General features: G+C 40.2%; 3 protein-coding genes across 3 annotated transcripts in view; 1 reads left to right on the top strand and 2 right to left on the bottom strand.

Moving 5' to 3' along the window:
* Positions 1-5,012, bottom strand: part of cfap61 (cilia and flagella associated protein 61) — a 33,526-nt gene extending 28,514 nt beyond the window's left edge. Inside the window, exons 1-6 of the mRNA XM_034161915.1 lie at positions 4,828-5,012; positions 4,448-4,598; positions 4,272-4,348; positions 2,728-2,795; positions 2,517-2,634; positions 705-837 (exon numbers count right to left, since the gene is read on the bottom strand). Of these exons, the coding sequence (XP_034017806.1) occupies positions 705-837; positions 2,517-2,634; positions 2,728-2,795; positions 4,272-4,348; positions 4,448-4,598; positions 4,828-5,012 (732 nt within the window). The remainder of the gene's footprint in view (positions 1-704; positions 838-2,516; positions 2,635-2,727; positions 2,796-4,271; positions 4,349-4,447; positions 4,599-4,827) is intronic.
* A 2,175-nt stretch (positions 5,013-7,187) lies between these two features.
* Positions 7,188-17,285, top strand: crnkl1 (crooked neck pre-mRNA splicing factor 1). Its single transcript, XM_034161801.1, has 14 exons — positions 7,188-7,354; positions 8,693-8,845; positions 10,460-10,551; positions 10,712-10,870; positions 12,927-13,093; positions 13,425-13,603; positions 13,694-13,864; positions 14,514-14,705; positions 14,994-15,053; positions 15,426-15,506; positions 15,601-15,840; positions 16,036-16,137; positions 16,366-16,614; positions 16,880-17,285. The coding sequence occupies exons 1-14, from the start codon at positions 7,307-7,309 to the stop codon at positions 17,198-17,200; spliced, it is 2,214 nt and encodes a 737-aa protein (XP_034017692.1). The 5' UTR covers positions 7,188-7,306; the 3' UTR covers positions 17,201-17,285.
* On the bottom strand, positions 17,283-21,335 carry naa20 (N-alpha-acetyltransferase 20, NatB catalytic subunit). The gene is made up of 6 exons (XM_034161803.1): positions 21,210-21,335; positions 20,034-20,058; positions 19,366-19,456; positions 18,592-18,727; positions 18,105-18,250; positions 17,283-17,802 (listed from the first exon to the last, which is right to left on the bottom strand). The coding sequence occupies exons 1-6, from the start codon at positions 21,260-21,262 to the stop codon at positions 17,717-17,719; spliced, it is 537 nt and encodes a 178-aa protein (XP_034017694.1). The 5' UTR covers positions 21,263-21,335; the 3' UTR covers positions 17,283-17,716.
* Between the last annotated feature and the right edge of the window lie 1,515 nt (positions 21,336-22,850).

Raw genomic sequence — 22,850 nt, 5'->3', positions numbered from 1 at the left:
ACTGACTGATAAACTCAAGTCATTCATTCCAATATATAAAAGGATGAGCAACAGACATTAACGGACGCATGCCCCCTAGTGGTCACTGCATCTGCTAACAGCCAGATAATGGATAGGAAGGATGCTTTTTTTCCCCCCCCTTTTTTCTTTTCTGCAAGCAGTATAACATCACCAACTGATCCAGGTTGTGATCAAATTTATCTGAGCAAAATAGCTAAAAAATTAAAGGCTGGATTTTCTCCATTTCTGTGGCATAATGATCATGTGATTAAATTTAAGTGGTGATTTGGATGTACCTTAAATTTTATTGATTCATTTTTTAACATCCAGGCTCTGCCCCTTTATTCAGATACACCCCAAAGATAAAGAATGTCATCTGTTCTGATCCATGCAAAATGTTTTCATTAGTAAAACTGGCTACCTGTCAAATGTAATAAAAAAAAAATAATTCAATCAAAACTCTGCTTTGGCTCCACCCCTTTGTGCAAATGTCACTAAAATGTTATAAATCCATTCCAGGACAGCCCTGATGCTTTCATTAAGCTTCTTGGAAATCATTATCACAAATATTTCTGGCTTAGAATAAAACCATCTTCCTGTATTTGTTGAAAATCGGTTCATTACGTGGGTCGTAATCCCGCTCGCTATGTGTGAAAATGTCGCCTCCTTCAGGCTGAACTCATTTCAAGTGGAAAACAGCAAACCTCACAAACTGCCACGTGATGGTCTTCATTCTCTGCCTCGATGATCTCCACCAAGAAATACGGCTGGTTGACGTCCGACAGTAAGTTTGTCTGCTCTGCAAACAACCGCATGATGTCATCGTGATCCTCAACCCTGTAATGTGGTGCAACAGAAACACCGTCCACAAACACCAGAGATATTCACACTCACACAAAGCCAAACCAACACCACAACTGGTCATATCATAAGCAGCCAACTCAGCCTTAAAACAGACTCTGGAAGCAAATTCAGCAGAATGCGCTGCGGACTTAGCTGCGTGCTAAGTCCGTTGCTTTATTCCATCTATACATATGACTGTATTCACACCCATCCCTCAAATACGATAATAAAATTTGCTGATGACACTACTGTGGTGGGACAGATCTTGAATGGCAACGAAGCAGCCTATAGAGATGAAGTTGAAAGGCTAGTTGAATGGTGCACAGAAAATAATTTGACCCTGAATGTCAAGAAAACCAAAGAGATTATAGTTGACTTCAGGAAGCGCAAGGATGACCTCTCTCCCTTAACCATCCAAGGTGAGGTAGTAGAGAGGGTCTCTTGTTTTAAATTTCTGGGCACCTGGATCACTGAGGATCTTAAATGGGAAGATAACACATCTGCTGTGGTCAAAAAGGCGCATCAGAGGCTTTATTTTCAAATCCATCAGACGAGTCATAGGAACGGCAGAAAAGATCATTGGTCTCCCTCTGCCCTCAGTGGATGATGTTTTTAGGACTCGCTGCCTCCGCTGAGCAAGCAGTATTCTGCAGGACAGAACACACCCCTCACACCACCTTTTTTCTTTGCTTCCATCCGGCAGGCGTTATCGGGCCTTTAAAGCCCCACCACAAGGGTGAAAAACAACTTCTTTCCTCGAGCTGTTACAGAATTGAACAGACACGCCCAAGCTCCAATTGGAACAATTGCATTATTCTAATTAAAACAAGGGGCGGACATGTGCAATAATTGTTTTTAACTATTTTTAATTTTAGGTATATTTATTACTGTTTTTAAGCTATTTAATGGGGTTTTATTAAGTTGGGTATTTTTACTGTTAATTGATGTTTTAGAGCAGTGGTGCCCAAACTATTCCAGAAAGGGCCGAGAGGGTGCAGGTTTTCTTTGCAGCCACTGACTCCAGCAGGTGATTTTACTGATTAACATCCTTTGAACAGGTGGGATGAGTTCATCAGTGAAATCACCTGCTGGAGTCAGTGGCTGCAAAGAAAACCTGCACCCTCTCAGCCCTTTCTGGAATAGTTTGGGCACCACTGTTTTAGAGGGATATGTGCAATATGGGACATGTGCAGCATGGGATAGTGTAATATAGGACAATGACAATGTGGGATCAGTGCAATACGAGTTATGTTTGTCTCCGAGCTTGCCCCCCCACCAATCTCCTGATGTTTTTTAATATTTATTGAAGTATGTGTATGGGTGAGTGTGTTTGAGGGTGTTCATTGTTTTTGAGGATGCACAAGCAAATTTCATTGTGTTAATTGCTGTGCAATGACAATAAAGGTGATTCTGATTCTCTGAATAAAATGATTAATTTTAGTTCCATGTGCTGCCGTTGTCTCCACATGGAAATGGTGTCGTGGAGTCAGAGTGGAGCAGATTTTCATTTCTACCATCCACACCTGCAGGTGATGTCAGTGCCAAATATGATCATCTCTGCTGAGGAAATAATGTACAGTCCCTCCGTGTGACCAAAGGCTTTGGGTTCAAATGGTGAAGGGCCTGTTGGACCTGGTTAACTGTGTAAGTTCAGTGGGCTGGACTGGACTCACCTGGCAGGCCGGATGTGTAGCCGTGGGTAGTGCTCGTGCCTGTGACACACTGCTAAACACTGTGGTCCAAGATCACCCAGAGGCAGCAGCAGCTCAAAGACCTCATCCAGCGCAAGTTCTGGACACAACCATCAAGATGACACCGAGCCTGTAAGTCCATCCACCAAAGAAGAAAGTGGCACGAGCCGTGTGCGTGAAGCAGCCGACTTACCCGATGCCGTGGAGACTGGACTCAGCAGGCAGACGTATTCAAGCTCTGGGATGGCACAAAACACAGCTCTGCAACAAAGTAGTACATTATGCAATACTACTCTAAATATGCAAACAGCACATACAAATCGGTTACTGCAAGAACTATTAAAAAAAACAAAACTCCAACACGGACCTGGATTCAGTTTGAGACAGTTCTCTGTATTGTTCTACTACCATACTCTTTGGAACTGCAATTTTAAGCATTTTAACATCTTTTCAATAGTATTTTTTTTTTTTTTTTACATTAGTGCAGCATGCATATTTTGCCCAATATGCACATTCACATAGTTTAACTAAGTAAGTCCCTTTGGCTGCTCCCTTGTGTTCCACTTGGGGTCACCGCAGCAGATCTGCATGTTGAATTGGCACAAGTTTTATGCCGGATGTTCTAACGGACACAACTTTGTATTACATGGAGAAATGTTGCAAGGGTGGTGTTTGAACCGGGAACCTTCCACACTAAAACCAAGCAGACTACCTACTTGGCCACCACCCCTCCTATTCACATACTTAGCAAATCTGAGGCATCATTTCCTATGACATACCACTTAATGTACATATGTTTAAATGCAAAATATCATGCACACATTGCTGGCAGTACTGTATAAACCTTTATATACGAGACTATTACATAGTATTTTTACTTTGTACTCTACAGTATATTAGCTGTTTCTGTTATTATGTGTACTTTTATATTTGTGCATTTTGCATTGCATACAGTTCCGTTCACCTCACCCAGATGTGCAATATTACGCACAAATTTGTTCTTTGCACTGAATGCATGTTTATAGTGCATCCAGAAAGTATTCACAGCACTTCACTTTTTCCACATTTTTTATGTTACAGTCTTATTCCAAAATGGATGAAATCATATGTTTTTCCTCAAAATTCTATACACAATAGCCCATAATGTCAATGTGAAAAATTGTTTTATGAGATTTTTGGCAAATTTATTAATAATATGACACATTCATAAGTATTCACAGCCTTTGCCATGAAGCCTAAATTGAGCTCAGGTGCCTCCTGTTTCCACTGATCATCCTTGAGATGTTTCTACACCTTAACTGGAGTCCACCTGGGGTAAATTCAGTTGACTGGACATGATTTGGAAAGACACACACCTGTCTACATATAAGGTCCCACAGTTGACAGTCAGACCACAAACCAAGCATGAAGTCAAAGGAATTGTCTGTAGACCTCTGAGACAATGAGGCACAAATCTAGGGAAGGGTACAGAAGCATTTCTGCTGCTTTGAAGGTCCCAATGAGCATGTATTCATCTGAGCGCACTTGCCCTGTAAACTGGACTCTGATATCTTTGTAAACAGGTGACACTGCATTAACACACACTAACTGACATTTTTCAGAATTAAGCCGTGACTAAGAAATAGTCCGATTGACCAGTCTGGGTACACACAAAACATCTGCACAACATGGACATGTATGTCTAGACAAATAAACTTCAAATAAATCAATAAATTAAGAGTCCAGATATGACCGTACCTCATTATCTCCTGTAAACTTGCTTTGGCAAAGCCCGGCAGTGCCACGAACAGATGGAGGAAGAGGGTGTTCAAACTCTGCAACAGAAGGAATCCATGGGACACATTGGTTCCATGGAACACTTCACTCATTTATAATATTAACAAGAAAGTCTGAAACGCATCAACGATACACACGGTGCATTTCTCAGCTCGGAAGTGTTTCTGCAGAAACTCTTCCCAGTCAGCTTGATCCACCAAGTCTCCAGCAGGGTAATCAAAGAACGCTGCGTGGGCCAGGACCTGGTTCTGGTCATTGGCCAGAGTCACAGCCAGGTTAGCCTTCTCTCTGCAGGGTTAATAATAAAACACACACAGAGAGTTATTATTCATCAGCAAAATGACCAAAAGCAGAAGCCTTGTATGATGTCACCAATGCGTAAGTTATGCACAAATAATATAACAGTCTCATGCACAGATTTATACATTATAAACATGAGTGTCCGTTCTCGTGGAGTACAGTGACACTGCAGCAGTTCTCAGCCTGTGTCTGACTTGTGATGAAAGTGTTTCCGTACAGAAGCGTGACTGCATTGACCCTTCCAAAAACAGCCACAGCTGAAGGACTGATCAGACCGTCGATTCCGGGAGCATCAGCCGACTCGCTTCTTCTCACAGCCACGGTTTCCACTCGACCGTCGTCTGAACTTACTGTGGTCTTCATCTCTTCATGGAAGAACACGTCACATGACAGGCACACCATCAATTAACACAATAATTATGAAATGTAGTTTGACAAACAACATTAAACAAACATTTTTCAAGAAAACACAAACAGATCAGAGCCATATTCAAAGAAAACTGGCCAGATTGAAAAATGCAAAGTTAAAAAAAAAAAAACCTTTTCTAACAACACTGAAGTTCGCGTCTGATTCCTTGGTTAAGAGGAAAGTTAAAAGAAAAATCTACTAAATCCTGAGACACGGGCTCAGATTTTTTTTTATTTTAATATTTATTTATACATTTAATTATTTATTTGTGCACAGGTTGCAGTTGTGAAAGTGTGTCTGACATCTGAAATAAAGTCTAAACCTTGTCTGAGATGCCTTTTCAAATTTCTGAATTTCTATATTTTGAGTCTTCTGCTGAAACAAACCTGTTTTGTATTTTCTGTCGGTTTCTTCGCTCGCGAATCATGAAGCACTGAACCGAAGCATGAGTCGTTTCTGGGAAACAAACAAAAAAAAAAACACCTGCACATTTTCCATGTCCTGCAGGGGGCGGTCGCATCTCTCTCTATCTGTATCTCTCACTCTCACTCTGACACACACGCTAACATAAGCTATTTTTGACGGCACCAGCGTGGTATAAATCAGTGATAAAACTACTGATTGCAAAAAACAACAACAAAAAAATTCTATCTGTTGTATTAAAACTTTGCGCGCCCGCCGTTTAATTATATCCAGTACACCTGTCTGTCCACCAGATGTCATCCAAGAGCGCTATGAATTGAACCTTTGAGTTGTGAAACGATAAACGACACAATGGTTCAAAAAGGTTCAGACTGTCCGAAAATAAAACTTTTCATCGTAAACGTTTAATCGTGAGCCTGTGTTGCTTATGAATACAAGTGAGAAACAAACCTTATCAAAAGCACTGTCTAACACGTCATGTTTAAATGTGTTGCGTGTTTCTGTAGAAAAAAACACCTTACCGTCGCCCGGCAAACACAAGGTTCCCATGGTAACAAGTCCATTTTTTATACATTAACTTTATTGACACAAGACGTCTTGCTAATGGCAAAAAATACAAATCAAATTAAATCCTTATCTTCAAAAGAGTATCTCAATTTCTTTTTCTTCATCTCCCATCTCTGTGTGGCTCATTGAATTCTGGTTGTGATGGACTTTCTTTCTCCACACAGACTGGTTCTGAAGCTGCTTTTATTATTCTATTATTTTATTATTATACATCCACCTTCATCATATTCATCACATCTTTTTCTCTGACTTTTGTTGTGCCCAGTGGCTAACCTCTGTGGACACACACACACACACACACACACACACACACACACACACACACACACACACACACACACACACACACACACACACACACACACACACACACACACACACACACACTTGGCACATTATGGGATTATGACCATCAAAATAATTTGTTTTACATTAATTAGTTAAAGAGCTGTTAGCATGACCAAAATTTAAACTTAACTGATCTCATCACACCAAATTCCATAATTCTGGAAATCAAAAGTGATTATAGCTCATCGGCCAAAAGTTGATATATATAAAAGCTCCATTTATTTTTAAGTGGTAGTGCTTAATAGTGATCCATTACCCCTCCCCCCAAAACACACAAACCCAAACACACACACACACAAAAAACAACCAACAATAACAGCAACAACAAAACGTTTTGTGTGTGTAATTCGTCTACCTGCACTAAATGACTCAAAATACCAAATGCCAGGACAAAATCTCATTGATTTCCAAACAGTTTTTTCCACAAGTCAGATAGTGTTTAAGTGTTGGTAAGAAGTATAAGTAATTTATTTTTTGGGCTGCAATTTTCATTTATGTCAATGCAAAATTTAAATGCAAATTTCATTTAGTGAGATTTTTATAAAATATTCCCAACCTCATTTTTTAAATAAAGTATCACGTAATTGCAAAATATGAGGAACCATCAGTAATTATTTTAATTATAGCCGTGTCCCAAATCAGCAGCTTCACGCATCGAATGCTATAATAGTCACGGCCAGTATAATCAGTAGTGAAACACCACAGACTGATTTAAAATGATTTTAATATTTCTCCATGTGAACGCAGCATCGCTTGTTGGCCGGCGCCTAATCCACTCCAGAACACATGGTGGCAGTACTGCGTTTATTTGTTGTTTAATCGAAGAAGAGCAAAAAGCAGTGTTACGTGCTTTTTGCTAACGATCACAAACCTGAAATTGTGGACTTTTTTTTTTTTTTAAATAAATCGATTTATTATCATAATTTTTTAGAAACTTTTACGAGGGAAAATGGCGTCCACAGCAGCAGGAAAACAGAGAATACCGAAAGTGGCGAAGGTAAGGAAAGAAAATGGTAAAAAAATCAAGAGGCTCGCTAAATTCATGCTAACCTAATCACCACCGCTAAGTTCTAGAATCGGTTCAAGTTTGAGATTTGTCATTTCTGACAATATTATCAGCTGTCAGACAGCTCAGATAATAAAGTAGAGGGAGCTGGGAATAAATGAGCATTTTAAGAAGTCTTCAATTTCAATATGTTTATTTGTCACATGCAAATGTACAATATGTAAAATGCAGTGAAAAGTGTCTGTACCTGCGCTGACAAAAACAATAACATAGCAAAAGTACGCAAACACTAAAAAAAGTCAAGGTGCAATAAAAGTGATTATGGTATGAGTACATGGATGGATGGTTTAGCTTATCCTGTTTTGTATTATGGCGTCCTGTATACTTTAGACAAAATAAGTTTTTTTTTTTTTTTTTTAAGAGGATGCTTTATTGTCGGCCCTCCTAAGACTGAGCCATTGTACATGGTATGGATTTATTGGAAAAACCTCAAACATGGAAAATAAGTCATTACAGGGGATGACAAAGTATTTAATGCATGTATCTCCAATGTGGTCCTCACAAACTGTTGATGCAATTTCTGTTCAGTTAAACATGAGCAAAAAGCAAGATTTTGCTCTGAATACATTTGCTTAAAATGTGATTGGATAGTAGCTCTGTACATGTCAACATTTGACATGTACAGCTTTGTGATTGACTACATTATTTTGCTATAGCTAAACCATCCATCCATGTACTCATCATGTAATTCATTTCAATTCAATTTATTTATAAGTGCCAAATCACAACAAAGCTGCCTCAGGGTGCTTCACACAGATGAGGTCTAACCTCAGCAATTCCCTTGAGCAAGCACATGTGTGACAGTAGTCAGGAAAAACTCCCTCTGATGTTTTTGAGGAAGAAACCTCAAGCAGCCCAGACTCAGAGGGGTGACCCACTGCTTGGACCATTCTAACAGTTACAAGGTTTTTTCCAAAAGATGAAGAAAAAAGAGAATCAGTTATTGTAAAAGATATAGTCCATCTCAGTGCACAGACTCTAGTTTCAGATCTTTAGCTCTTCTGAGTACAGATGTCATATGGCAAAGTCACGCAAGTCCGTGACCAAGTCTTCAGCAAGCAGCATCAGCCTCTCAGATCCCGGCAACAGCAAGGCAGTCAAAATATGGCATTTTTCTTTTTTCCTCTTTTTTCATAGACTGTTGATAGCAGCATGTCAGACTTTTGTTATGCACTTAATTTGGTGCAAAATATTACACTTCAGATGAAAAGAGATATTGTCCACAAATGCAGCAGTTTGCCTCTTAAGGATGATTTTCTTATGTTTTAGGTGAAAAACAAAGCTCCGGCTGAAGTTCAGATCACTGCAGAACAGCTGCTCAGAGAAGCCAAAGAGAGGGAGCTTGAACTTTTGCCACCTCCACCTAAACAGAAGATCACAGACAAGGAAGAGCTCAATGATTACAAACTCAGGAAGAGGAAGGTAAGAGCGCAGCCATCTGAGGCATTACCAAACTGTCAAAATTCTATATTGTCTGATTTCTTTTATATGAGGTACATTCAAGAAGTATCATACCTTATTTCATCCTATGGAATTAAATGGCGTGTGCGAGGTGTCATTTGCTGGGGAGGTGTAGGGAACGTTCTTGCGATGTATGAATTTTTTTCCCACCCACAGAGGGCATCAGTCGCTAGCAGTCAGGCTTAGAGCGAACGCGCTTACTGAGCACCTGTCAGATTCTCATTGGCTATAACATACAAGCTTGGTTATACCCAAGCAGAAACCATTAACAAGATTAAGCAGGCTTTTGGTGATGATATGAGTATAATGCTAATAAGAGTGAAATTACCGCTTCAAAAATGGGCGCACATCAGTGGAAAGCGAAGCACATTTCGGTAGGCCATCCACAAGCTGAAATGACAAAGTGATTGACAGAAGATGGACTTTGGTCATGGATGATCATCATGTCAGAGTACAAGCAGCTGTGTCTGGAAGTCTTGCAGGACATACTGGAATGTGCAGACAGCAACCCCTCCTTCCTGAACACTGTCATCACTGGTAATGAGACATGGGTTTACGGGTATGACTTGGAAACCAAATTTCAGTCATCACAATGGAAGCATCCAACATCACCAAGGCCAAAGAAAGCATGGCAGGTGTGTAGCAAGGTCAAAGTCATGCTGACTGGTTTCTTTGACTCTCACAGGGTGGTGTATTGTGAGTATGCATCAGAAAGTCTAAATATTAATAAACTCCATTCTCGGGAGGTCCTATGTTACCTTTGTGATGCTGTGCGCCGTAAATAACTGGATCTGTGAGTGGTGAAAAGTTAGCAGCTCCATCCATTGGCAGTTGTACCCGCCCATTCTGCTGCTCTGATTCAGGCTTACCTGGACAAACGCAACACTCATGTTACTTGTCAGGCTCCCTACTTTCCTGACATGGCTCCCTCTGATTTTTGGCTGTTTTACAATATCAAAATGACAAGGGACTCTTGAGTCACGAGAAGACATTGTGCAAAACATGATGGCCCAGTTGTACACCATTCCAAAAGAGGCCTTCCAGAAACGCTTCCAACAATGGTAGAAGTGTGTGCCATTGTGCAGAAGGAGACCACTTCAAAGGGGTTTAGAATTTCAGACCCCCAGGTGAGTAATTGTATTTTTCACAGACAAAGGTTGGATACTTTTGAATTCACCTAATATTATATCTATGTATTGACAGTCGACGGCATATTCCAAATGTAATAACATATTTAATGTAAGAATCACGTTTTAACCATTACTTTCTGCCTTTTCAATGAACAAAAATTAAGGAAATGTTAAAGTACATACAAAATGTTACACACACACATGCCTCAAGCTAAAGTTGCGCTGACATTCTGCAGTTTCTGCTCCTAATTTGTTTTCACCTTAAGTGTGCTGCAGTAGAATACTAAGGTAATTTGACTTTGGGAGTGTCCAAGTTTATGTGGACTAAACTATGCCTTCCAAGAATTTAAATGGGGATCAGTAGGTGGTCATGTGATAAGTGGTTTGCATGTTATTGCCATGTTTCCATGCTGCTGCACACTCAAGTTTTGTGAAATTTCTTCAGGGCTTTGAGGACAATATCAGGAAGAATCGCACTGTCATCAGCAACTGGATTAAATACGCACAATGGGAGGAAAGCCTGAAGGAGATTCAGAGGTACTGTGTCTTTATATAAGACAGCACTTATTTTAAGGAATTATAAAATAACATTTTGATCCAGCACTGGTATAAATAAATAAAATAATCTGTTCTATACAGGTTTTAATCGCCCTTTTTAGGCATTCGTACTGACAAAGAGGCTTTCCTATCATTTCAGGGCTCGTTCCATTTACGAGCGAGCGTTAGATGTTGACCACCGCAACGTCACCCTGTGGCTCAAATATGCAGAAATGGAGATGAAAAATCGGCAGGTGAACCACGCCCGCAATATATGGGACAGAGCCATCACCATCCTGCCACGAGTCAACCAGTTCTGGTACGAATTATGCTTCAGTGCTTTATTGAGTGAAAGGCTGTAAGATCAAGCTGCTGCTAATGACTACAAACATAAAAAAAAAAAAAAAAAAAAAAATCCAAAACCTGAAGGAGACAAGAACTGTGTTTAGATTAAGTTCACATTTTTGATCAAATTATTGAACAAAGGCCATATCTGGGTATGTTAAAGGGAGCAGATAATGATTGACCTTAAACACTCACATGTGATTGTGTGGCTGCAAACCACTCCGAAAATTCACAGACACTAAAGACACATGGGGCTTGTGGCGGGGAATTCAAGAGATCACCACCTACAAGCCAGCTCCACTGTCCTGTGTTGGTGATAACTCCTCCCTGAAGCACTGCATCAGTTCTACTTAAGATTTGAAGAACAGAATGACACAGTAGTGAGGAAAGTCACCATTTCCCCCAATGACCAGGTGCTATATGTGTCACTTCAGAAGTAAGGAAAACTGCTCAGAGTCAACCCGTGGAAAACTACTGGACCAGACCAAATACCAGGTCATGTGCTGAGAGAATGTGCAGACCAACTGGCTGACGTCCTGACCGACATCTTCAACATCTCTCTGAGCTCCACTGTTGTCGCTCCGTTTCAACACCACCACCATCATCCCTGTACCAAAAAAAGAAACAAATCCAGTGACCTGTTTCAGTGACTACTGCTCAGTTGCACTTACATCCACCATCATGAAGTGTTTCAAAAGTCGAGTCATGAAGCATGTTAAGTTCCAGCTACCTGTCACACTGGACCCCATGCACTTTGGTATCATGCCAACCGGTCCACGGATAATGCCATCACAGCTGCCGTTCACCTGGCTCTCACATCTGGATACAAAGGACATTTACATAAGAATGTTGTTTGATTTTAGCTCAGCATTCAACACCATCCCCCAGCAGCTGGTGAAAAAAACTGGATCAGTTGGGTCTGAACACCAGCCTCCACAACTAGATCCTGGACTTCCTGGTAGGAAGACCGTAGGCAGTCAAGATAGGAAACGGGACCTCCAACACCACTGTGCTGATAGCAAGAGCCCCTCAAGGCTGTGTGCTCAGCCCCCTGCTGTTCACACTTCTAACCCATGACTGCGTGGCTACACACGACTCAAACTACATCATCAAATTCACTGATTATGATACAGTTGTGGTGGATTTGATAAGCAGAAACAAAGATGCCCTGTACAGAGAGGAGATGACAAAGCTTAGCAACTGGTGCGCTCACAGCAACCTGTCCCTCAATGTGGACAAAACAAAAACCTAATCATTGATTTCAGATGATCCCCGGTGAACACACCCCATTGTCCATAGAAAGACCTTCCAGTTGAGATTGTTCAGAGCACAAAGCTTCTGGGCGTTCATCATCACAGACAACCTCACATGGACTCAGAACATTACATACATCACAAAGAGAGGCCAGCAACACCTCTACTTTCTGTGGAAGCTGTGGAAAACCAATCTCTCCTTCTACAGAGGGACCATAGAGGATCCTCAGTAGTACCATCACAGCATGGTTTGGCAACTGCATTACTGCAGAATGAAAGACCCTGCAGCGGATTGTGAGGATGGTTGGAAAGATCACAGGGGCTTCTCCTCCCTCCCTCACTGACATCTACAGCACCCACTGTCTGCGCATAGCTACTAGCATCGTCAACACATCCGTCCCATGCACTGTTCTCCTTACTACCATCACGTAGAAGGTATCGCAGTATAACTGCCCGCACCTCCAGAATGAGGTGGAGTTTCTTCCCTCAAGCAGACTCTTGAACAATTGCTCAGTTCTACATATTTTACCTCCACGTCACTGTGAGCTTAACTTATAATAACCAGTGCTCTGTTTTATGTTGTCTGTCCTTTGTCTGTCTTAAATGCTCTACTTTAAGTAGTGACTGCGCTGTATGTATATCTATAATGTGCATGTACTAAATGTAACCCATCATAAATGTCTCTTTATTTTAAAGGTAACGCCAACATTGTTTTGTCTCACTATATTACTGTGTATATGGCTGAAATGACAATAAAAACCCACTTGACTTGAATAGGTACAAGTACACGTACATGGAAGAGATGTTGGGGAACAGCGCCGGCTGCAGGCAGGTGTTTGAACGTTGGATGGAGTGGGAGCCCGACGAACAGGCCTGGCACTCTTACATCAACTTTGAGCTCCGCTACAAGGAAGTTGAAAAAGCTCGCGCCATTTATGAGCGATATATCCTTTAGTCGCAAATGGAATGTTTACATTTGGAACAGCCAAATAACAGTAAATGGAAGGAATTCCCACCTGTTCCACCAGAATGTTTTTGGAATTTTTTTTGTAAATTCATTTTTAAATGATATGTGCTGTACTTTTACCGACTAAAACCTTACTCATACTCAAATTATTTTCTGATAACATTGATCATTAATTGCAGCCAGAAAGTAGGTCAAAGTTTAAATGTTTGTCTTGGAATCTAAGTAACAAATTACTCTTCTCCCTCCAATTTTTTTTTTAATCTGTTTTATTAATTTGTGGTCTTAAGAGTTCTTTAACTCCACTGTACTTGTTATGGTTCACCCAGAAGTGAAAAACTGGATTAAGTATGCTCGTTTTGAGGACAAGCATGGTTACATCGCCCACAGCCGGAAAGTTTACGAGAGGGCGGTGGAATTCTTTGGACAGGATCACCTGGACGAAAACCTGTTTGTGGCTTTTGCCCGATTTGAGGAAATGCAGAAAGAAGTTTGTGCTGCAAAAAAAATTAAATCATGATTCAGATTTTTTTTTTTTGTCTTTTTAATTAACTTTTCAATATTTCTTCTTCCTTCACAGTTTGAGCGAGTTCGAGTAATTTACAAGTATGCCTTGGACAGAATTCCCAAACAACAAGCACAAGAGCTCTTCAAAAACTACACAGTGTTTGAGAAGAAGTTTGGAGACAGGAAGGGTATTGAGGACGTCATCGTCAGCAAGAGACGCTTCCAGTATGAAGAGGAAGTCAAGGTATTGTCACAGGAAGCAGAAAAAAAAAATTAAATTACCGTGCCTGTCTGCAGAATTTGATCACAAAATGTTATCAGTCACACTCATTCTTTAAATGAAGCACAGAAGTTGGATGTCATTTTTTCCCCTTAATACTTAGAATGCTGTCAAACATTTCATTATTTTTAGCTCACCCAAAGTTATACACAAAATCTAACATGACTTCAAAAATGCAGCTCATGGGCTCATTAATTGAATCTATTTTAAACCTGCAACCTCCTTAGAAGACATTTTAGCAGCTCATTTTTACATTGCAAACATTTTTATTTTTATAAACCGTTTTTGATGGATAGATGGGTGTCCAAATTTTTAAAATTAATTCACATTTCTTTGTTGTTTAAAGGCACAAACAATCCAATGCATAGCGGAGGTTACTTTTTCTTTCATGAACTTTAAACTTAAATTTTTCATTGCAGTTATTTGAAATAATTTTTGACATGAAGCTCTCTGAGGTTTATGTCAAGCCAAAATTCCCATGTGTAACAACACACGTCATCTGATCTTCTGTATTATCTATGTTTAGTAGTTTAACGTTTCGGCTTCTTACTGTCCCCGCCCATTTAGCCAGTGGCTTGCTAACTAACATTATTGCCTGAATGTTTGCATGCAGGCAAACCCACACAACTACGACGCGTGGTTCGATTACCTGCGTCTGGTGGAGAGTGACGCTGATATCGAAGCGGTGAGAGAAGTTTACGAGCGGGCCATCGCCAACCTTCCTCCTGTGGAGGAGAAGAGACACTGGAGACGCTACATCTACCTGTGGATCAACTACGCCCTCTTTGAAGAGATGGAAGCCAAGGTTGGTTCACTTTCAGACATTTGCAGAAAGATGTGTACTACACAAAAATAAACTGAGTGTTGAGCAAAATATTACAGCAACGTATAAAAATAACCTTTTAAAGGCTAATTAGCTCCTAGCATTAGCCCGGCGGTGGTGGTGGAAATATCAGATTTGTGCTATTTGGGTTAATTACACCACCTGAGGGCGCTCAGTGAACTAGTATAGATTGAGTTCAGGTGATAAAATAAAAGATTCATGAACACAGAGCCGTTAATTCTGTGGTATGATTAATTCTCTCTCTGGCAGGACTTTGAAAGAACACGGCAAGTTTATCAAGTCTGTTTAAAGGTCATCCCTCACAAAAAGGTAGCTATGCTGGTTTTGTTTTTTAAATACAAAAATGTGTGTCATGTTAATACAATAATGTAATACCTATGTCATCATCATTTTCAAGTTATTGTGTGAATCCCCCTCTAAATAAATAAAGGGCAATACTCAGCCTAATGCACACTTTGGAATCAAACATTGAACTTGTGGAAAGTCTTAATATAGTTTAATCTGCAATAGCAATTTTTATCGTGGACACTAGGGATATAAGTTTTTTGCATCCCCATAGTCCTGTATCATATTCTGATGAGCATTTGCTAGAAAACGATGAAAATCAATTTTTTTTTTTTTTTTTGTCTCAGCAGTTGATGTTACTAACAACATTTGTCAAACATATCGTCTCTTCACCAGTTCACGTTTGCTAAAATATGGCTGCTCTATGCCAAGTTTGAAATCAGACAGAAAAACCTGCAGGGAGCCAGAAAAATTTTGGTAAGATTTGGCGGAACTGGTGTGTTCTGATAATTCTTTACCTGTGCTCGGTCCATTTGTGATGTCACTCCCATGTCCTCTTGTGGCTGCTCAGGGTACTGCCATAGGTAAATGTCCGAAGAATAAACTGTTTAAGGGCTATGTGGAGCTGGAACTGCAGCTCCGCGAGTTCGACCATTGCAGAAAGCTGTATGAGAAGTACCTGCAGTTCGACCCGGAAAACTGCACCACATGGATGAAGTTTGCAGAGCTGGAGACGATCCTGGGAGACATCGACAGAGGACGCGCCATCTTTGAACTCGCCATCGGACAGCCACGACTAGACATGCCCGAGGTATCACCAGACTGTGTTCAATATCACTATAACAGCAGCTAAATCAGCTGCAGCACACACACACTAAAAAGAACAGCATCCCTGTGTTTGAGCGGTACAGCTGTTTGGGCAAGAACTGCAGAGTTCTGGTTCTGGCTGCGTCCAGATTTGTGCCATACTTTAGTGCTTTCACTATGTTCTACGTTTTACTATTAGGTTCTGTGGAAGTCCTTCATTGACTTTGAGATCGAACAGGAAGAGTTTGAAAACACCAGGAACCTCTACAAAAGGCTGCTACAGCGCACCCAGCATGTCAAGGTGAGAACTGCAATCCAGCTTTTGAGTCCTAGTGCTAATTGGAATCAAAGCAAGAAAATGTGCAAAATCTAACCCCAGTTACAATTTACACTGATGACCGTAGTTTTGAACAGGCAGCAATGATCTCAGAGTTCTACTCCTTTAATCAGCAAAAAAAAAAAATACACGTGATAAGGTATAGGAACCTTTACCTTTGGATTTATGGTTAAACTGTTTTTCCCTTGGCAGGTTTGGATCAGCTATGCAAAATTTGAGCTGTCCATCGACAGCCCTGACCGGTTGCGGAAGTGCCAGCAGATCTACGAGGAGGCCAACAGGAGTCTGAGGGGCTGCGAGGAGAAGGAGGACCGGCTGAAGCTGCTTGAGTCCTGGAGAGACTTTGAGAGGGAGTTCGGCTCAGACGAGTCCAGGGAGAGAGTCCGGAAATTGCTGCCGGAGAAGGTGAAGAAGAGGAGGAAGCTTACAGCTGAAGATGGGGTAAGAACCGATTTTCTAATGGTTTTCAAGCAGCCAAGCAAGATTTAAATATTACTGGGAAAAAGTGCTCGCGTCCCTCTGTTTTGAAGGTGACCAGAGCCTGACTGATTAGAATGCCTTATCCAAAATCATTGCTCAGGGCTGGTCGGTCGGTCTGTCTGTCTTACATACGATGGCACTCATCCAGCATCCTGCAGTCAATGGCAGGACAAAAAAAAGTACTTTACATTTGTTTTTTTTTTGTTGTTGTTTTTTTGCCCAACAGTCAGACGCAGGCTGGGAGGAATACTACGATTACATCTTCCCAGAGGACGCTGCCAACCAGCCCAACCTCAAACTACTCGCTATGGCCAGGATGTGGAAGAAGAAGGAGGAAAATGAGCGCCAGGAAGAAGAATCCACTGTTCAAGAAAAAGAGCCAGCAACTTCTTCTGACAAACTTGTAGCTCTGAAAAGTAATAATGTGACTGAAGCCGAGGTGCCACAATACAACGACCGTGATGATGATGACAGCAGCAGCAGCAGCGATGAAGAAGAGCAGCCAAAGTCGAAACAGTCCAAGAGCAGTGATGACGATAAAAACTAAGTTTGTTTTGTAAGTCCAGGGATTAAAATGTAAAGTTTTCTCACACAAATGTTAATTTTGTATTACATATTAAAAAACAAAGTTACACAGAACCCTTTATTTTTCATTTGCAGTGTTCATTTACAATATTAAACTGAAATGAGTTTAGGGAGTAAAACCTATTTACAATCTGTGGCCCTCCGACAGAAGTTTGATAGACCGCAATGATCATTTTGTTATTTAAGTCCCAAAATATTAACGTTTCACATGTTCTGAACCATAGACAGGAGAAGTGAAAGAACTGCAGGGCTTTAGAACCACCTGCTCTGTCACTGGATTCACAGTAAAATAAAATTAGTAATGCTGCAGGTAGTCTTTCCACAATGTGTCAAAATTAGGAAAACGGTCCTTTACTGCTGCACATGTGACAGTTCTTTTAACTTTGTGGGGTGTAGCTGATCTGTCCAGGAATTAGACACATCTCATGTGCTTATTACCATTAAAGAAGGCGGAGTCTCAGAGAGCCACAGTCTATTGTTATTCAATGTCTTCAGGTCGGACAGGGTGTGGGAGCGGGATGATGGACTTCCTCTCTGTGTCTCTGGACAGAGCTTTCCTCATATCTATAACACAAGAAGAGTTTGGTTTTAAATCTTGTCTCAGACATCCCGAATGACAAACTTGAATTATTTAGCAAATTCACCAACAAGCAGCAATGCAGAAAACGCTCCACAAATCTGCGAATAACCTGGAGTTGATCAGCCTGTTTTACCAATACAAGCTCTAACTGCTCAATAACTTCAACACTAAATCAAATTATTATGCCAACTTTTATGAATCTACATCCTCCTGAAAATGATGCTGCGGCTTTTGTTTTTCAAGCTTCATTTAATAAATCGTTTGTATCTTTATAAACTCTTCTTACCGTAAGCGTCTTCGTCGGGCTCGCCGTTGCTGGCAGAGTAATACTCGATCACTGTTCTGTAGACGCTGTAGCCCAGACGCTTATACATGTTCACCGCCACCTGGTTGGAGACTCGCACGAAGAGGTCGACAAAGAAACCGCCCTTCCTACATAGCCACATCAGACAAGAGGGGAGAACTTCACTGATCAACAGCACCACCATCTGGTAGCAGATTAAAACAGAAGCCACAGAATCTGCAACCCAAGTTTTGTGTCTATACAGATCAACCGAATGTTGTTTGACGTATCCAATTAATAAAAAAAGCCAGTTTTGAGTCCTGTCTCCTGAAATGTGCTGTTTACTGAATCCTATCTGGAGGTTTCTTCTGTTACTGTTTGGTAATGATTAATTCATTAAAATCACATCCTGTTCTGTTTCTTAAGTTGTCAAGTGAGCTGTGTGTGTGAAATCTACAATGAACACTGTTAGAGTAAAAAGGCCACAAACCTCTCTGAGATTTCTTCCAGCATCTCCATGAGCTTCGCTGCCAGACCGAGCCGCCTGAACTCGGGGGCAACGGACAGCGCGGTGACGTGGCCGTGCCACTCCTCCCGAGCCACGGATCCCTCGGCCTTACCCATAACTGCAATCAAACACAACTCTTAAGCCCAAACATTCAGACAAACCACACAAATACATTTTCCTCCCCGGACATTTAAAAGACTAAACAAATGTAATATAACTATAAAGTATTTAGCTGCAAACATTATTTTAGAATTCATATTAAACAAATTCTTGCTTTGGAAAGAAGAGTCGTGTCACTGACAAATACCCAAGTTTGAATTAAGCAGGTACGTAAAATTCAGATTAATGAAATCCAGACTAACGTGGAGGTTTACTGTAACGGCAACAAAGTCTTCCTGTCAAAAAAAAATGAAACAATTTGGTAGAGGTCTGCATTCTCTGAGTGCCCTCAAGTCTTAAACTCCCCCAAACACCAAGAGGATTTTAGGAATAATAATTTAAAAAAACTGCAGAAATGTCTTGGGGGGGGGGTTAACATCTTGTGCACATGTTTAATAAACAGGTTATTTCTTTCCTTTTTTTGCAAATGTTGGAGAATATTACATGTAGATGAAGTGATGATTCCTGCTGCGTAAACACTGGAAATCCAGCATTTGATGTGACGTTTGCACACAGAATAATGAACAAAAACAGGAAGTAAGTTAAGGGACAGTCCTTAACTCCTGAAGCAGCATGATGAAAAGCAGAAAAACTCACTGTAGCCCATCAGTTCACCACCAGGAGCTTCTGCAACAATGAAGTACTCCGGCCAGTGAGCGAGGTACTGCAGGTAAAACGGGATCCCATACTGCAGGACTGACGTCAAAGAAATCTGTCTGCTTCTCACAAATACGAGACCGCGCAAAGTAACAGACCGCAGTCTACAAGTGCAAAGTTAACAACTGAGATCAGTCAGAGAACACATTCAGGAGACCGGCGGGCTTTACTGTACAGCTGCAGCACCAGCTTCTGACAGTAGCCTGTTAGGAAAGGAGGAGCTCAATTTGAACCATAATTCTTTGTTTCCCCATCAAATGACAAAAGGAGATACATGACTACTCAGTGCTGTTTTCTTGGACAAGATATCTCAAAACATAAATCATCAGATTTTAATAAAATTTTGACAAGATGGTTCTCACAATAAAAAAATAAACTACTCATATGTCAATGACTAATTTCCCTTTTCCATAATGCTTCGGCTGATAAGAGAGTGAGGAGGCTGACCCGACAATGAACCTTAACCATGGTTGAAAAAGAGCGCTGCCCATTTTCAAACTTACTTGTCAAATCAAGTACCCCCACAAAAAACAAAGATCCTCCTTTTGCTTGGCAATGTTCACATGTTAGATGAGAAACAAAAACTTTCAGATGCAAGTGAAGGATACTGTTTCTGTCAGAGGATCCAGGTTACTGTGAAATAGACAGATTAAACAGTCAATCATTTATATTACAGAAACTGAGACCGAAATAATCAATTAAAAGAAAACTAAAGCATTTTTCTCATTATTTTATTTTTTTTTTTTGAGGGGGGGGGAGACTCAAATCTGATTGAGTCCACGTTCTCCATTGTGAAGATTTGATGTTTTTAAAACAACAAACTGATTATATTTTGGTGATATGACCCCTGAACCACTTTAGTTCACGTTTGGGCTTCTTCTGTCATTTTAAAGAGCATAAAAATAACAGTTTCACCAATTCATTGTGGTTAAATCAATTAATTATTCACAATCATCAAATTGTTTAATCTTTAAAAATGGCAGAATGTCAAAATGTTGTAGAATACTGCAGAAGGTAGAACATATTGTTCCTAAAAGAATGAAAACGATAAATCAAGTATCAATTTCAAAGTTACATTACGGTAATTTTGTTGAGCTAATTTCAGCCGCGTGCGTCTCAACAACGCATCAGTAAATATACGGTATTTTTTTCAATGGAGTTTGGCACAGAAATAAAAAAAGCAGACTGCTCCTCAATTTTACACACTACAAACCGTGCTGATTGCTAATGCATTTATTTAACATTCAAAGCCAAAAAACTAAAATAAAATAACAAGAACGTGAGTAATTATTAAATTGTTCTGGGGCATTCTGCATAGCAACAGCATTGCGGTGAATGAATGACTGAATTCTGCTGAGACATAGTAAAGAAAGAAAATGTCAACGAACTTGTGCGAATTTGGTATAGTTTTGTTTTTTTTTTTACATACAGATACCTTGAGATCAGGCTGAGGGTAATTTTTGAGTCTTACACCTCGTTCTCAACAGGTTTTGTGCTACAAGCTAACACACTCAGCTCCAGTGATTAGCCAGCTACCGCTTTTTCGAAGGGAGAGAATCATAAAGCGTTTGAATCAATTAAGAGCACGTCTTTAGAAAAAGGCACAAGAAATCCTTGTCAATAATGACTAAATCCTCAGATTTCTCAGTGCAGTTTGGCACAGTGTGACCAGCGGAGGCTTTTAGCCTACTAGCACGGACGCTACTTACACCAAAAACGGGATGGCCACTTGATACAAAATGAAAATACAAAATGAGTAATAAAATTTTAAATATTGTACTCACATGTTATTGAATTTAAACAAATCGTCGCACGTAAAAGGCCGTAATGTTGTCATTTTGACTGAGTAGTGCTGTCTCTCTCACCTCATACAGAAAGAGGTCAAACTATTTGGCGCCCCCTAACGTATAGGAGGAGGTTTCACATTATTGTGGAAAAATGTTCAACACACATTGTGTTTAAAAAAAAAAAAAATAATCAGAATAGCCTTTATTCGCCAAGTATCTACAGAATACAAGGAATTTGACTCCAGATTGAACTGTACTCTATCATGTATAAATATCCACTAAACACAAAATAATTCACAAATAAATGTGCAAATAAAATAAAATGTGCAGCAAAAAAATGTGTGCAAAGGAGAAACAGACAAACATACTGAAGTTGTACACGAGGTATATGAATGAGTGAGTTTTTTGGCAGGTTAAGTTGTTCATCAGTGTGATTACCTGTGGAAAGAAACTGTTCCTTTGTCTGGTTGTTTTGATGTACAGAGCTCTGTAACGTCAACCAGGCATGAAGATGGCAGTGGAATTTTTATCCAGACTGTATAATAAAATCTTGCAAAGTAAGAGGATGCCTGAGAAGAAGATGCATAGTGATATGGATGTTTAAGAAACAACGGTGAGAGCTGCAGTAATTACAGAGGTATAAAGATGATCAGCTACAGCTGGTCTAGTGGTTAAGGTGTTGGGCTTGAGTCCAGAAGATCATGGGTTCAAATCCCCGCCTGACTGGAAAATCACTAAGCCCTTGCCCTTGGGCAAGGCCTTTAATCCCCTATTGCTCGCGGTGTGTAGTGAGCGCCTTGTATGGCAGCACCCTGACATCGGGGTAAATGTGAGGCATAATTGTAAAAGCGCTTTGAGCGTCTGATGCAGATGGAAAAGTGCTATATAAATGCAGTCCATTTACCATTTTACAGCATGAAGTTATGAGAAAGAGTTTAAGCTTGACTTTGAAAAGAGGTGAAGATCTGTGAGCAGCAACATGGTTTAATTTCTAGAAAGAGCACTACAGATGCAATGTTTGCTCCGAGTGTGCTGATGGGGGAGTATAAAGGCCAAAAAATGTTGCATGTGATGTAAGTACTGAGCTGTTACAGGACCTCCAGTGCTGGAAATGCTGGGCACTGATTTAGGGACACTCAAAAAATTACTGTCCAAATACACACCAGAGGTGTTTTCTCAGTAAGGTAAACCTGCAACGACACTTCATACTGAGATTTATTCAGTAAATAAAGACAAGCTTCTCTACGACAAAAAAAAAAAAAAAAAAAAAAAATGCGCATGACACGTCTCTTTAAAATAACATACTTGTTAGACTTTAAAAACCCAAAACACTTGTCATTTTAAAGTGGCACTTAAAATAGGAAAGTATGTTTTCTTATTACTAGAACATTCAGTGTTTTCTGCGGTGGCCCTGAAACATTTAGCTATAACACAATATTGGTATAAGTCGAATTAATGAGGGAATCACCTCATTACACTGAAATTTTCATTTTCTAAGGGGGAAAATAACATAATAGTTCCGAAATGATAAAAACAAATACAATCAATCAATCAATGAAATACCTGATAGTGCACATTACTCAGAAATGTCATCTTATTACCCGCTGGAGATTCATTAATAAGCAAACATTTTATAAT

Source organism: Thalassophryne amazonica, chromosome 21 (assembly GCF_902500255.1).
Source record: "Thalassophryne amazonica chromosome 21, fThaAma1.1, whole genome shotgun sequence".
NCBI lineage: Eukaryota > Metazoa > Chordata > Actinopteri > Batrachoidiformes > Batrachoididae > Thalassophryne > Thalassophryne amazonica.
This window is presented reverse-complemented; position numbering and strand designations above follow the sequence as displayed.

Excerpts from the sequence above, each read along its gene's own strand:
- crnkl1 (XM_034161801.1), top strand. The coding sequence starts at position 7,307 with ATGGCGTCCACAGCAGCAGGAAAACAGAGAATACCGAAAGTGGCGAAG. Across the intron at positions 7,355-8,692 it reads GAATACCGAAAGTGGCGAAG|GTGAAAAACAAAGCTCCGGC; the intron begins GTAAGGAAAGAA and ends CTTATGTTTTAG. Across the intron at positions 16,138-16,365 it reads AGCGCACCCAGCATGTCAAG|GTTTGGATCAGCTATGCAAA; the intron begins GTGAGAACTGCA and ends TTCCCTTGGCAG.
- naa20 (XM_034161803.1), bottom strand. The coding sequence starts at position 21,262 with ATGACAACATTACGGCCTTTTACGTGCGACGATTTGTTTAAATTCAAT. Across the intron at positions 19,457-20,033 it reads TGGATCCTCTGACAGAAACA|TATGGGATCCCGTTTTACCT; the intron begins GTATCCTTCACT and ends TCAGTCCTGCAG. Across the intron at positions 18,728-19,365 it reads TGGTGAACTGATGGGCTACA|TTATGGGTAAGGCCGAGGGA; the intron begins GTGAGTTTTTCT and ends GTTTGATTGCAG.